The 16348-nt window shown below is 42.7% G+C and overlaps 1 protein-coding gene across 5 annotated transcripts in view; it reads left to right on the forward strand.

Moving 5' to 3' along the window:
• The window catches only part of LOC143127647 (NACHT, LRR and PYD domains-containing protein 12-like), a 303167-nt gene that overhangs the window by 192970 nt on the left and 93849 nt on the right, over positions 1 to 16348 (forward strand). For 2 of the 5 annotated variants that reach the window (XM_076289282.1, XM_076289290.1), the window contains exons 7-15: positions 442 to 612; positions 2079 to 2249; positions 2871 to 3041; positions 3195 to 3347; positions 3490 to 3660; positions 4888 to 5040; positions 5171 to 5341; positions 9643 to 9813; positions 10986 to 11011. In XM_076289282.1, coding sequence (XP_076145397.1) covers positions 442 to 612; positions 2079 to 2249; positions 2871 to 3041; positions 3195 to 3347; positions 3490 to 3660; positions 4888 to 5040; positions 5171 to 5341; positions 9643 to 9813; positions 10986 to 11011 — 1358 coding nt within the window. The remainder of the gene's footprint in view (positions 1 to 441; positions 613 to 2078; positions 2250 to 2870; positions 3042 to 3194; positions 3348 to 3489; positions 3661 to 4887; positions 5041 to 5170; positions 5342 to 9642; positions 9814 to 10985; positions 11012 to 16348) is intronic. The other 3 variants (XM_076289264.1, XM_076289274.1, XM_076289299.1) reach the window with 3 other exon arrangements.

Below are 16348 nucleotides of genomic sequence, written 5' to 3' on the forward strand. Positions count from 1 at the left end.
TTTGTTATTGCTCTACATTGTTAGTATCTAGTTGTTTTGTAGGAATAGTACGCTTGTAGGCCCAATGACTTTCAGTTTCCTTTCTAAAATATTTAGCAAATCCATCCCCAACGAACTTACTATGGCCAATATCTTTGAAATTTAACGGTCTTGGTTTCATTAGGAAGACATGATTTTGGCATGCCTCAGACTCGCGGTGTGAGCAGTATCAGAGAGAAATTGCAGCGGAACAGATCGGCCGCTCCAGCCTCTAAATTAGAAAGCGCTCCGCGCTCCAACAAAATTCCATCCGCTCATTGCTCGCTCACGCTCCGCTCCGCTCACTAGCTCTGAGGCTTACGCCATGCAGCCAGTCTGAATCAGCCCTAAAGGTGTTTTTTTACATTACAGAAAGTTGTGTTACATGCTGTTGTTGCTCTTCCTTGTCTTGACTCTTTTCAGACTTGCTGACTGCAAACTTACAGAGAGGTCCTGTGAGGTAGTAGCCTCAGCTCTGCAGTCTGCAAACTCGTCCTTAAGAGAACTTGACCTGAGTCAGAATGAGCTGAAGGAATCGGGAGAAAAGCTGGTCTCTGCTCTACAGAGTCCAAACTGCAAACTGGAGACACTGAGGTCAGTATTATTGTTGACTGTGATGACGGACACATATGGTTAAAGGTAGACTTTGTTAACCAGACAATAACAGCATTGCTGTTTAATTAATTTAGTGTATTACATTTACAGACAGTAAGGGCTGATTCAGACTGGCTCCGTAGTGTGAACATGGCGTGTCTGTTGCGTGTCAGTTGCGTGGTGGCTCTGTTGCGTTTTCTATGTCTGCACACCAGAAACGTGCCTGACGCTGCGCTGGGGCGCCTCTCTGCCTATGAAAACATCTCACTTTCTGCTTTGAATGGAAACGCTTCCAACACGCTTGCGTGTTGTGTGAAAAATAGGTGTCGATCCTATTTCTAGCATGCACACGTTTTCGTACGGCTCAAGCCGCGCCTGAGATGTGCATGTCACGCAGGTAGTGTGCAAGCTCTAACCTGTTAACATGGGAGCCAAAATAAAAACGGACACGCCACACAGCTGACACGCTCACCAGAGCTAGTGAGTGGAGCTGAGCGGTGCGAATATCCCGCTCCTCGCTCAGGTGGCTGTTCACTCGGCCACTACTCCGCTCAAATTCACGTCAGGCCGCTCCGCTCAATTTCGCTCCCCGCTCCACTTAAAGATCCTCCCTTTCCAGTGAAATCGCTCCTCGCTTGCTCCAATTTAAAAGAGGGAGAAATAATCTACAAGCCGAATTGTCACCTTAGAAAACTTAAATTCCAAAGAACTAAGAGCAATGATACTCATAGAACATTTATTGCAAAAGATAATGCAACACCGATAGTGCAACAATGAACAAGCTGTTCCCAAATGGCAACGTCAATACACATAAGCCTAAAACTAAAGGGATCAGTGGGATTAATTGCCCAAATAATACAGGTTTAGCCTCCAAGTTTTACTTCAGCCTTACTTGATATGAAGCATATTCAAATTGCTCACGTTTTTCTTTGCTCTCTGTAGCACACTCATGTTTCTACGAAATGTGCCTTCTTAAATTCCAAATGAATCTTTACTCACTGGAATAGTGTCATCACATGTTTGTTCTTGCTCTACATTGTTAGTATCTAGTTGTTTTGTAGGAATAGTACGCTTGTAGGCCCAATGACTTTCAGTTTCCTTTCTAAAATATTAAGTGAACTCCATCCCCATCAGCGAACTTACTATGGACAATATCTTTGAAATTTAACGGTCTTCATCAGTTTCATTAGGAAGACATGAATTCTGGGTGGATTTTGGCATGCCTCAGACTCGCGGTGTGAGCGGTATCAGAGAGAAATTGCAGCGGAACAGATCGGCCGCTCCAGCCTCTAAATTAGAAAGCGCTCCGCGCATCCGCTCATTGCTCGCTCACGCTCCGCTCCGCTCACTAGCTCTGACGCTTACGCCATGCAGCCAGTCTGAATCAGCCCTAAAGGTGTTTTTTTACATTACAGAAAGTTGTGTTACATGCTGTTGTTGCTCTTCCTTGTCTTGACTCTTTTCAGACTTGCTGACTGCAAACTTACAGAGAGGTCTTGTGAGATAGTAGCCTCAGTTCTGCAGTCTGCAAACTCGTCCTTAAGAGAACTTGACCTGAGTCAGAATGAGCTGAAGGAGTCAGGAGAACAGCTGGTCTCTGCTCTACAGAGTCCAAACTGCAAACTGGAGACACTGAGGTCAGTATTATTGTTGACTGTGATGACGGACACATATGGTTAAAGGTAGACTTTGTTAACCAGACAATAATAGCATTGCTGTTTAATCTTGATCAATGGATGACCGTTGGTTTTCGTGGCTGGGCCTTCAATTATGATTAATGTAGTGTATTACACTTACAGACAGTAAGGGCTGATTCAGACTGGCTGCGTGGCGTGAACATGGCGTGTCTGTTGCGTGTCTGCTGCGTGGTGTTTGCGTGCTGTTTTCTACGTCTTTGCACATCAGATACGTGTCTGACACTGCGCTGGGGAGACCCCTCTGCTTATGAAAACATCTCTTCACTTTCTGTTTTGAATGGAAACGCTTCCAACACGTTTGCGTGTCACGTGAAAAATAGGCGCCGATCCTATTTCTATCATGCACATGTTTTCGGCACAGCTCGAGCTGCGCCTTAGACGTGTGTGTCACGCAGGCTGTGTGCAAGCTCTAACCTATTAACAAATAAAAACAGACACGCCACACAGCTGACACATTCACACCATGCAGCCAGTCTGAATCAGCCCTAAAGGTGTTTTTTTACATTACAGAAAGTTGTGTGACATGCTGTTGTTGCTCTTCCTTTTCTTGACTCGTTTCAGACTTGCTGACTGCAAACTTACAGAGAGGTCCTGTGAGGTAGTAGCCTCAGCTCTGCAGTCTGCAAACTCGTCCTTAAGAGAACTTGACCTGAGTCAGAATGAGCTGAAGGAATCGGGAGAAAAGCTGGTCTCTGCTCTACAGAGTCCAAACTGCAAACTGGAGACTCTGAGGTCAGTACAGTATATTGTACTTCAGTTTGACTGTTGACAGGTACATAGCGTTAACCATAACATAATAATGGCATCAGTGTTTTCCTCTTGAGGGATACTCCCTTTTCACTATTTGTGATTCTTTGTTACATGTTTTACTGTATGTTCTTACAGACTTGTTGGCTGTAAACTGAGGGGAAAATTTTTGGCCTGTGCTCACCACGGGGCAAACCCTCACCTAAGAGAGCTGGACATGAGTGACAGTGAGCTTGAGGACTGTGGAGGAGAACTGCTCCATCAACCACTGAATCAAGACTGTAAAGTGAGGTCTGTATTTCACACAGTGCACAGAGCCTGGCATTTCTGTTTGATGTAATGAACTGCTAACACCTTATTTGCCATTTCATATTTGGGAATGTTAGGGGTATACAGAACATGTTGCTTACAGTGTTTCCCTCCTTTGCTGTAGACTTACCAGGTGTAAACTCAAATACAGCTCATCTGAGGTTGTGGTCTCAGTTCTGCTGTCATATATTTCTCAACTGAGGGAGTTGGACATGAGTGGCTGTGATCTGCAAACTTCAGAAGAGGAGCTGCTCTCTGGTCTTAGAAACCCAAACTGGCGTCTGGAGAAACTGAGGTCAGTAATACTCACATTCAGAATCACATTCACATTCACATTCAGAATCAAGACATTTATTTGAGAATCATTGGCTTTTATTGTCTTGCCAATGTTGATGTGAGAGAATTCACATGATCAGTAATAACAGAGAAAAAAATCCACAGGAGTGAACGGCGGGAGCAGCAGTGGGGGTGTGGGGGTCGGTCTTTTTCTGTCTAAGCACCGCAGCACTGTAGAGAGTATTACCCAGACAATATCAAAACCAGTGTCACTGGTATTTTCCTGTTAGAATCAAGACTTGAATTTGAGAATAGGGTTCCAAAGTGGTGGAAAATTTCCGGAAACTTTCCGGAAACTTACCATGGGAAGTTAAACTGGGGAATTTTGGAAATATTCCAAATTGGACACTTTCATGGAATTAAAGGAAATTATGGGAATTAATGGGAATTTACAGGAATTAACTGGGAATTTTGGGTAATTCATACAAACTGTTTCATATACAAACATTAACATTTTGTTTTATAATAAGCAATATGATTTGTATGTTCGTATTTTCTCTTAGCTTAGCATACAAAGCTAGCTAGCATGCTAGTGAGAATCCCATTCTCTGCCTATGGTTTACTAGTGTGCTAAACTAGCAACACTGAACTGCCCAAGATACACCACACCACTCAACAACAAAATCCGATTGGTTGGAAATTTTTTTCCCCATGCATATGAACGCACCATAGGTTTCCTTTATGTCTAGCAGCCTATGCCGATTGCTGTATGCATGTGATTGACATTATGTGCAGGGTAGAAATTTGACTGAAATTGCATTAAATCAGGTTGTTTTAACTAATATTAGACTGCAAGATGGGGTTTTGTCCACTACATTTAAGTTCCCTGTTATAGACTAACTTGCCATATTAAAAATTCCCAGTTTATTCCCATTAATTCCCGTTTATTCCTGTTAATTCCCATATATTCCCGTTAATTCCCATGGAAGGTTTCCCATTTTGAAAATTCACGGAATTTTGCAACCCTATTTGAGAAACATTGGCTTTTATTGTTGTGCCAATGTTGATGTGAGAGAGTTGGTCACAGAACTGATTGATTAGTATAACACTCCATCCTGATGTGTTCTATATGGAGCACAGTTAACTCTAGTGTATTAACCAGACAATAACAACATCTGTGTTTCACTCTTGATTGGTCTCTGATTTCACTCTTTGTGATTCTGTTACATGGTTTATATTGTTACAGACTTGTTGGCTGTAAACTGAGAGGAAGATTTCTGGCCTCGACTCTTCAGTGGGCAAACTCCCACCTTAGAGAGCTGGACATCAGTGACAGTGAGCTTCAGGACTGTGGAGGAGAACTGCTCCATCAACCACTGAATCAAGACTGTAAAGTCAGGTCTGTATTTTGCACAGCAAAAACTGTCCATCTTTTTATTTACCGGTATTTCATGTTTGTGAATGTATATAGTATAGACTCTGTACTATAGAGGAGATGTTGCTTACTGTGTTTTCCTCTCTCACTGTAGACTCATCAGCTGTAGACTCAAATACAGCTCCTCTGAGGTTGTGGTCTCAGTTCTGCAGTCATATATTTCTCAACTGAGTGAGTTGGACATGAGTGGCTGTGATCTGCAAACATCAGAAGAGAAGCTGCTCTCTGGTCTTACAAACCCAAACTGCCACCTGGAGAAACTGAGGTCAGTAATACTCTGACGGACACAGAGTTTATAGAGGCCTTATTTATACATTCACACTTTGGGCATATAATAATTACTGATTGTGGGCACTAAAATCAAGACATGGATTTATGAAAACATTGGCTATTATTGTTTTGCCAGTGTTTATGTATGTGTTAGTATAAATACTCCCTGCTGATGTGTCCCATACATTTAGATGTATTCACTTAGCTGACACTTTTATCCAAAACAACTTCAATTGAGGTGTAATATTCAAGCTACATGGTAAAAAGAAGGCCGTAGGGTAACAATAATACTGCTTTTTCAAACACCACAACACAACCAGAGGATGAGAGTGCAGACGTTTAAGCACCAGCCAGAGTGTAATCAAGAAGATGGTAGTAGAAGGAAGTAGAAGGATAGTATACAACATCTAGAGCACAGAGTCCACACAGTGAAGCACAACACATATCAGCATCTAGAGCACAGCATCCACACAGTGAAGCACAACACATATCAGCATCTAGAGCATCCACACAGTGAAGCACAACACATATCAGCATCTAGAGCACAGAATCCACACAATGAAGCACAACACACATCAGCATCTAGAGCATCCACACAGTGAAGCACAACACATATCAGCATCTAGAGCACAGCATCCACACAGTGAAGCACAACACATATCAGCATCTAGAGCACAGAATCCACACAGTGAAGCACAACACATATCAGCATCTATAGCACATAATCCACACAGTGAAGCACAACACATATCCATATAGCATCTAGAGCACAGAATCCACACAGTGAAGCACAACACATATCCATATAGCATCTAGAGCACAGAATCCACACAGTGAAGCACAGCACATATCCATATAGCATCTAGAGCACAGCATCCACACAGTGAACAGTGTTTCCTCTAGGATTTTTTTAAGCAGTGGGGGCAGGCCCCACAACAACCCCCACCCCTCCCCCCACGACACATACATAAAACAATATTTTTTTATAGCCTATAATTTAGTATGGAAAGTATTTATTTTAAAATATGAATTGCTTAAAAATACTGCTAATTTTATGCTGTTTAACAAATGTATAAATTGTGCACTGTCGCTTTAATTCATGTTTATTTCTCAATGATCTTCTGCCTGCTCCGCTATAGCTAGTGCTGTACATACGGCTGGGCCCTCTCACAGTTTTTAAATGGTCAGTAGTGGGAACTACTGTTGCCTTCATGATTTCCTTTTAAAAGTTTCTTATAAGAAGGATATATCAATTATCGACAAGCCAGCTGGAACCTGCGGCTGGCTCTCTCTCCCTCTCGTGAGTGCAGACGCTTTCCCAATTAAATGGATCACATAGCCTAATGTTCACGTTAGATCTGCTGCAAAGGAGTTAACTTAGTTTAACATGATGTTATCTCGATTTAACATGATGTTTTGACATTGCAAACGTTCTCTAAGGAGAGTGAAAAGCAGTTTGCAGTAAGGCTAACCAACGTCGTCTCTATCGCAGGAAAAAAATAGCGAGCAGCCTGATAATGAAATGCTCGGCGGGCCGCAGTTTGCCCACCCCTGGCCTAGGCTAAGCATTCTGTAGCCTAATTCGTTAGAAAATTAAAAAAATGGTTGCACTTCTTTTTGCTAATTTTCACATTTAGCAACAAGGGTAACAAACGTTTAGGTCGTGCGGCCTTTTGCGTCTGTGTAGCCCAAATTATTAAAAAATAAACTTTTCCGTGTCATACAACACAACTATATATTTTAACATCATTACATCTATTACATCTATAGACTATTTCCAATTTGTATTATATTAGTGACTCACTTATCGTTTTAATGTTTCCAGATGTTTGATATCAGGACGTGAGCTGTCAGAACTGACAAGTTGAACGTTGTCTTATTAAAACGGACCCACCGCGGTGACGTTTTTGGTGGAGGTGTTGTTTAATAGTGACTCAGAAGAAAGCAAACGTTTGGACAATAAGCACATCCACACACTATGTGGAGGTAAACTGGACAGCCCCAAACCTCTGAATAGTTCTGCTTGTTGTTAAATTGCAATGTTAGCGGCTGCCAACGGGGGTGCATAATGTCGGCAGGATCATTTAAAAGGCAACTGCGACTATTGTGCGTCTATCCCATTTCTGATACCGTGGGGGAAGAAAATTAAACCGTGGCGGGCGCCACTACCAAATCAACATAGAGGAAACGCTGGTGAAGCGCAACACATATCAGCATCTAGAGCACAGAATCCACACAGTGAAGCACAACACATATCAGCATCTAGAACACAGCATCCACACAGTGAAGCTCAGAGGTTGGTGTGATTAGTGGGAATCCAAGTAAGCTGGACAATCTCTACATCTCATTTGTGCACTGTCATTATCAACTGGTGTTTCATCTTTGAAAGGACACTGAGTCATAGAAAGGACACCAACCTGCTGGTCATAAACTAACTGGAAAGCTGTATGCTCTTTAGTGACTCCTACTACTTTCACACTTGCGTTGATACACACATTCCCTTTCCTCCATCTGAAAGTGGCTCATATAAAATAATCAGTTTGCTGCATGACATACAGACCGATCAAGTCAAGTTACTTTATTCATGTAGCACGTTTAAAAATAATCATGAGTTGACCCCATGTGCTTTACAGGTGGGGCAGACACAGCACATGTAAGTAGAAGTATCTCAGCGTCTTGTGAGAGCTTGTGCTCTACAGTTCCTTTGTTGTAACAATTGACGTTTTGAAGCTTGCTGCCTGCACTTCTTTCCTCTACGACTGTACAGTATGTGCAGATTTGCTGGTTGTAAACTGTCAGAGTTTGTGAGGTTGTAGCCTATGCTGTGCAGCACATGGTGTCCCTTCCTGTTAGAACTAGACCTGAGTGACAGTCATATGAATATCACTGCAGTTCAGTTTGCTGTTTTGAAGGTCAAACTAATTCATGTCCAGAATGCACAGAATCTCCTCAGCATCAACTTATTGATGATAGATTCAGAATCTATCTTCTCTGTTATGTTCCTGGTGTGCTGAGTGAAACTACACAATGTGGGAAGGGACCAGAATAGTGTTCAAATTCATAAATATGATATAACCACACATATTGTTTATATGGCTTCTAACTGGCATACAGTGAACATGTGTTCAGTGTTATACTGATATGGTGGTATACTGGTCTAAATATGCAATAATAATGTGGGTCCTGGAGACCCATGAACACTGTGTGTAACTGAACTATGAACACATAAGAGCATCATGATATCAGGGCTGGCTGAGCTGAGGACAGTGTTGTACTTCCCAGTACTTATGGGTTATTATATTGACCATGTTATTGTTAAAATATGGCATTTTATAATAATCATTATAATGAAAATGAGGATCACCAAACGGATTAGATCAGTCTTCCTATAAAAAAAATAAACAATAGCAATAATAAAGCAATAAAAGAGAGACAAATATAAATTTGCTTTATATTTAATATTTATAGAATGCATGGGTGTTTCTTCTAGGCCTAATTATGCATTCTGGCAAGTCAGTCAGTTCCTTTGGGAAACAGTAGAACACTGAGGAGGTGTAGAGGTGATATATTACTAATATTTTGTAGACAGTTCCCTACACAGAATATAGGCCTTCAAAATAGACTGAAAGTTTGAAACTGTTTTCAGATGAAAATGGATAGCAACGACAAATATTGTTGTTCATCCCATCACTCAATGAAGCGGTTAAGCGGGAGTACTTTGCCATGTTCAAATGCATACAAAATGACAACATTTGATTTGATAGCCTAGGACTGCACTGAATATCATCCGTGAATCCAATTCCACTGCATTCTTCCGCTCCTCCTGTAATGTTGCCATGACGGCCATCTGTGGTTCACTTGATCACAATTTGTCATATTGTAATATTATAATAAAGGTGATGACATGTTTACATGTGCTGCAAGATGGGCAGCTCACATGTAGAATGAGAACAAAGATGACTGACTGTGGAGTTCTAACTGTAGACGAGGAAAAAGAGTTCATTGCTGATTATAGTCAGGATCAAGTTTTATTTGTTGTGTTTGCACGGCTCTCAAGACTGTAAGCTGACATGACTTTGGTGAATAGTACTATTTCCATACCCTCATTAATATGGTTATCACCAAAAATACAATGACATATTGTGGTATAGTTTTAAGTCTATATCGCCCATCCCTACTCCTAACATATTTTATTATTTATATGGACTTTGGACACATTGTGATTATACAAGTGATTAAATTAAATGACAACATTCCTATCTGCCTTTTACACTCCGTCTTTGTCACTCTATGCAGACTTGCTGGTTGTAAACTGACAGAGGAGTTCTTTGAGGTTGTAGCCTCTGCTGTGCAGCACATGGTCTCCCTGACAGAACTTGACCTGAGTGACAATCACATGAACATCACTGGAATTCAGCTTCTGAGTGCACTGAAAAGTGACATCAACTGTAAGCTGCAGACATTGAGGTTTGTGTTTGACTTTCCTTTTTTTCTCCTTTAACCCATTTACTCCTGAAATGCCTTCTAAAAACGCCTATAGAATCCTATGGCATTCTAGACTAAATAACCTTATTTCCTGAGGGTTTTCTGAAAGCATACTAAAAATTGTCAATGTCTACCAAAATGTAATATCTAAGCCTCTGTAGCACCTAGAAACATGAAATAAAAAGCATGCTGCGCTACGCAGCATCCAGCGGGAGGGTCAATGTTGCGCTACGCAGCATCCAGCGGGAGGGTCAATGTTGCGTCATGCAGCATCCAGCACGAATGGGTTAAACAGTGTCTTTGAGATGTGGTTTCAGTACCCGTATGTTCACCACACAACATTATTTCAGTGTGTTTGAGATGTGGTTTCAGTACCCGTATGTTCACCACACAACATCATTTCAGTGTGTTTTCTACCCAGCAGTAAATATGGGTTAGGTGAGGAGTGTGTTGAGTGTCATTGTAGTCATGACAGAGTCCAGTCTAATGTCTGATATGACTGAGTCAGTGATACATTATAACATATTGATGTGATTAAACTTGCAGTTTCATCAGTTTCATTAATTATTTTCTAATTAGATGACTAATGAGCAGCATGATGTACTCTAAAAACATTCACCATCACAACAAAGTTCAGAATACGCCTGCAGAGTCACTGACAGCAAGACTTTAAGTGGCTCATTGCTCTTAATACACAGTATCTTTATATGTATATCTACCCAGCAGCACATATGGGTGAGGAGTGTGTTGAGTGTCATTGTAGTCGTGTCACAGTCAGGTCTAATGTCAATGCAGTTTCATCGGTTTCATTAATAGTTTGGAGTTAGATGACTAATGAGGGGTGTGATGTACTCTGAAAACATTCACCATCTGCGCCTGCTAAGTCACTGACAACAAGGCTTTGAGTGGCCTATTGCTCATATAACACAGCAACTTTATTGTTTAGCTATTTTAAACATTCAAGTTGCTGAAGATTTGTGTCTACTAATAATGGTAGAATTTACTTCTGCTACAACATGAACACATTTATTTTATTCTAGAACCCTTACAATGAGAACATTTCACATGCTGCTGACGATTACAGAGTAAAGTGTTGATGTTCTGATTCTCCCTCCATCTCTCTCTCTCTCTTTCTCCCTCTCCCTCCTTTACAGACATGCCCGTGGAGAACTGAGAAAATGTAAGTGTTGATCTGCTGTTGAGTGTTGTACTGATCTACTAATGATGTTGAAGTGTTCTTTATTAAGCAGCTATGTCACTGTGGCGTAGGCCACCACTGTATGTGAAAGGCCTTTAGAGCATGTGTGGGGGTCTGTGGCGTCCTGCAGAAACACACTGAATCATAGTGACAGAGAGAGAACAGAGACAGATTGACATGTTGGCATGTTCCAGTAGCCAGACATCAGAGGGATGCAGACAAAGAAAGAAGGAGAACTTGTACGCCATGACACATGAGAGGCCTCTGAGAACAGAGACAGATTAACATGTGGAGCGTCTCAAGTTGGAGTGGAAGACAAGAATAGAATGAGAGGATAGAAACAGCAGGCAAAGTTTGAATTATTGGATTATTAATGGATTATTATTTCAATGAAAAATATTACTGTAATGACTATATTTTTATTTTAATTCCAATTACTGTTTGCCCTATTCAAACTCCTGTAGTATATGTTTTAAATTCAAAGTAACTCCAGACTTGTTGGGTAGTGTATAGGTTATACTGGTGGAGAGCAGTTGAAGCCATGGTCCTACTATAGGGAGAGAGAACAGAGACGAGTTAGACAGATTGACATGTTGGCATGTTACACATATAATATGTAACACATGTATCCCATCCACCCTTGTGACATATCTCATCCACACAGCATTACCCATCCTCATTCAGCACAAAAAGACACATCACATTAAGACACCCACATAGACACATGTGAGAACTACAAGCAGCTGGCAGTATTACAGCTTGTTCAGCAATGAGATGGCGGTGGGGACAAAACTTTTTTTGAAAATGGCTTTAGTCCAGTTCAGTGCTCTGTATCTGTGGCCGGATGGAAGTAGTGTGAAGAATTGATTCAGGGGATGGTCTGTGTCAGCTGCTATTGTATGTGCTAGGCGTGTGATGGCTGTGTCATTCATGTCTGATAGGCTGGGTGTGGGGAGACTGATTATCTTGGAGGCAATATGTGTGATTTTAGTGAGTTTGTTTTTGCAGGTGGTGGTTAGCATTGTGTAAAAACAACACAACAACAGAGCAACAGAGAGGGCTTACACACAAATTAGCCTACACACGATCCACAACATAATGAAGTAACAAAGAGCATATGCTCAAACATAAAATAAATTAAAAGAGGATAAAAGAGGATCCATCTGGAACTTTTCAAGTGCAGCGCAAAAGTCACTCAGCCTGCAGCGAGAGAGAGAGAGAGGGAGAGAGAGAGAGAGAGAGAGAGAGAGGGAGGGAGGGAGGGAGGGAGGGAGGGAGAGAGAGAGAGAGAGAGAGAGGGAGGGGTGTGGGAGACGGGGAGGAGGATGTGTGAGTATTCCCAGTAGGCCTATATGTGTAGCAATAATATCAAATACTCACCCATATTAATGCGACAAGTGGGCTTGCATCTTGGCACAAAGCTCTCCGAAGTTTGGCGCAATGGAAGACAGTTTAAGCCTCAAATCCTTCTCAACAGCATCCAGTCTTTGCCGATGTTTAGTTTTAACAGCTGCCATAGTAGAGAAACCAGCCTCGCAGAGATAAGTTGTGGTGAAGGGCATCAAAACTCTCAAGGCTTGCTTTGCCAAGACTGTGTATGATGTCAGTGACTCGGTCCAAAAATCCACAAGTGGCTTTCGTTTGAACTGCAACTGCAGTGCTCCATCAGATGACAGCTCGATCGATCAGCTGCTCCTGCTCGTGAAATGTCAGCTGTGGGACGGGCAGGGAAACTACAAATGGATTGTGAATCCAAGCGCGAGTCCATAGGTGGGAAGTGTTTCCGTAGCTGCTCAGCGAGTTGGTTGAGGTGTTCAATTATGAGACTTTTCACATGCTCACCCAGGTCCACGTCATTTTCCCCCAAGAACTCGTGAAGAGTAGGGAAACACAGGTGTGTGTTCCCACTCGCACAACTCGCCCAGAACCGTAGCTTCTTTATCATGGCCTCAGTCCTGTCTTGTGTGTTGAACACAGTTACACCAAAGTCATTTTAGGCAAGTCCCTCCACTCGGCGGCCATATACCAACGTTTTATGGGCACTCATCGGGCACAGTCTTTGGGTCGAACTGCGCGTGCGCAAGGATTCACGACACCAATCTTGCTCCAGCGGCGAGATCACAACACATGATTGGCACGATGTCTTCACAACACACCATATGATTGGCTCAATGTATTCACATCACACCACATGATTGGCTCAATGTATTCACATGTCAACGTTTTGCCGAGGAAGGGGTGGGATATATGTAGACAACGGCCATATTGGCATGACAAACTAGCCCCATGCATTTCTATGGAGTACTTTTTGAGTGCTGTGTCTCCACATTAGAAAGTCTCTGGTTACACTGACTCCCTGCAGACTTAGATTGAGTTAATTCAGAGCTGAGAAGATGTCCGCTAGATAAGCGAGCCTTTTCAGAAAATCTTCGTCTTGCATACTGGAGGCCAAATGATCCAGATTCTCCTCAAAAAACTGCTGCATTTTGTGCCGGAGTTCAAAGAGCCTTGTCAGCACTTTGCCGGGGGACAGCCAACGCACCTCTGTGTGCAGCAGCCGTGATTTGTGTTCGCTGCCCATCTCATTACATAACAGTGTGAATATTCTTGAATTTAGAATATTCTTGAATCTATATGAAGTTCACCAGTTTGACTGCGTCGTTCAGCACTGCAAGTAGATCAGCTGGCATGTTTTTGGCTGTGAGGGCCTCTCTGTGAATACTGCAGTCTAACCAGCTGATGGATGGACAGACTCTCCTAATATGAGCTATAAGCCCCGTGTGTTTCCCCGTCATTGATTTTGCCCCGTCTGTGCAAATTCCCACACAGCGCTCCCAGTCCATCCCATTGGTCCTCATTAAAACATCAATTAAATTGAAGATTTCCTGTCCTGTTGTTCGGGTAGCAAGGGGCCAACAGAACAAAAAATCTTCTTGTACCGTTGCTTCAAAAAGGTAATGGACATACAAAAGAAGATTGGCCAGATTTGCAACATCTGTAGACTCGTCTACTTGCCCCTTTCTCCCTACTCTGTAACTGAGCAGATATGAAGCCCGTAATGCGTCTTTCGTAGACCAACGCATGAATTAAACTGCATTTGTTTTTGGCTTTTCTGCAACTCCTCCAACTTTGCTTTAATAAATGTAAGGGGCTTTTGACTTGCCATGTTTCGTGTGCAGGTGATGACGGTGATAAGACGGCTTCAGCCAGCTGTTTGCTAGAACCTCACTGCACACCACGCACTGAGGCTTCGGGCAATCTGTATCGCCGATCCAAGTGAAGCCCAGACCCAGATAATTGCCATCATATTTCCTTCTTTTTTCCCCGTCTGGTGTTCACCCTCATCAGCTCTTTTTTGCCATCTCCTTCCCTCCTCTTCGGTTTCCTCCGGCGCATCGTCTGACTCCCGCTCATTTTCTTTCTCTATTTTCTCCGTCTCTGTTGCCTCCAAATCCTCACTCTCTCTTGGTCCCTCTCCTCCAAATCCTCACTCTCTCTTGGTCCCTCTCCTCCAAATCCTCACTCTCTCTTGGTCCCTCTCCTCCAAATCCTCACTCTCTCTTGGTCCCTCTCCTCCTTCGTGACTAACAACTTCATCATAAGGCTTGACAGTTTCCCTGATTTCAGCCAGTTATGCATATTTATATATAATATATAAGGAATGAATGAAACGAGTTGGCGCGCATATAGCCTAGCTAGCCTGCAGTGCGTAGAAGAAGAGCAGTGTGTAGAAAAGGACAGCAGCTGTCTATCAAAAATTAATAAATTATAGTTTTTTGATTTAAAATAAAATGGATTACAAAGGACATGTTTACTGTTCATGTTTTTATTGTATTGAAAAATCCCACTTAAAAAAACAGCAGTGTAATTGTGTAATATTACACCAGACCGCCATTACATTTTTCATCTCACGCACCCCCTGGTGGCAGCTTGCGTACATGAAAGAAATAAGGCAGCACATGTGGGCAATAAAGGGAAGGAACTGTTCAGTCACTGACCATTTAGGATTCTGACAGCTTGTGGAAAAAAACTGTCTCTGAATGGTGTGGTGTGGGTGCTAATGCTCCGGTAGCGCTTACCAGAGGGAAGCAGAGAGAAGAGGGAGTGAGCTGGGTGGCTGGCATCCTTGATGATGGACTCAGCCCTCCTCTGACAGCGTGTGGAGTAGATCGTTTGAAGTGGACAGAGGTCTATGGTGGTATAATAGTGCCATATCTCACAAGCTCAATAAAACCTCCTCACAAACAAATAATATTAATTCACAGGTGTAGACACAGCAGTGAGTGAGGAAAAAACAGCTGTGAGTGCACAAAACAACCACTAGGGGGCCATACACTCTCCAAGATGAGTTCTGCTCGCTCTCTTGAAGTACAGCTTTGCTCGCCTGGGTTGACTTTTGACAGTTTGGGGGAGGGAACCAAGGGAGGCACTGGCCCTCTTGTCATCTTGGTCATTTTTCAACATGAAGTCCCGTCCACTTGGTTACTGTCTGTTGCTAAACTTCTACAAATTAGTTATGTGCAGCATTACCCACCCCTCTGTTGTTTCTTTTTGCTGCTTACTGTGTGTATGTTTGTGTGTGTGTCTGTCTGTGTCTGTGTTTGTGTGTGTGTGTGTGTGTGTGTGTGTGTGTGTGTGTGTGTGTGTGTGTGTGTGTGTGTGTGTGTGTGTGTGTGTGTGTTTGTGTGTGCGCATGCACATCTGCACTTTTATGTCTGTGTTTGTCTGTGAGTGTGTGATTTCCTATTTGTGTCCGTCTGTGTGGGTGTGTGTGTATGTGTTCCCGTTGTTCCTGCTCACTGTGTTTGTGTTTCTTGAGTAGATTGTTGGAAGTTGACAGAGGTCTATGGTGGTATAATCCTCTGTGCAGCATCTCTATGCAAACTGAAGTTGGTCCAGGAGAGCAGGGAGGTGTGTGTTGATGTAGGCTGCATCTAGTCTCTCCAGGCACTTCATCACCACGGAGGTCAGGGCGATGGGCCGGTAGTCATTCAGGCAAGAAACAGCACCTTTTTTTGGGCACTGGCACAATCGTTGTCTTTTTGAAACACGACGGCACTGCACCAGGACAGGGACAAGTTAAAGATGTCAGTGTAGACTTGTGACAGCTGAGTGCTGCACGTCTTGAGGACACAAGACGGGATGCCATCAGGGCCGGCAGCGTTTTGAAGTTTAACCTGTTTTAAAAGTTTTGCTGACCTCAGCCTCCGACACCTGTAGGATGTCTCCTCCTACTGGAAGTGCACCTTTGTCCGCCGGGTTAGAGTCGCAAGAAAACGAGCATATCATTTATTTAGCTCATCTGGAACCGAGGCGGGG

The sequence above is a fragment of the Alosa pseudoharengus genome, unplaced genomic scaffold, assembly GCF_046254945.1.
Source record: "Alosa pseudoharengus isolate Yale_2024_CS ecotype anadromous, Long Island Sound unplaced genomic scaffold, YU_APseudo_1.1 YU_APseudo_1.1_scf_1, whole genome shotgun sequence".
Classification (NCBI taxonomy): Eukaryota; Metazoa; Chordata; class Actinopteri; order Clupeiformes; family Clupeidae; genus Alosa; species Alosa pseudoharengus.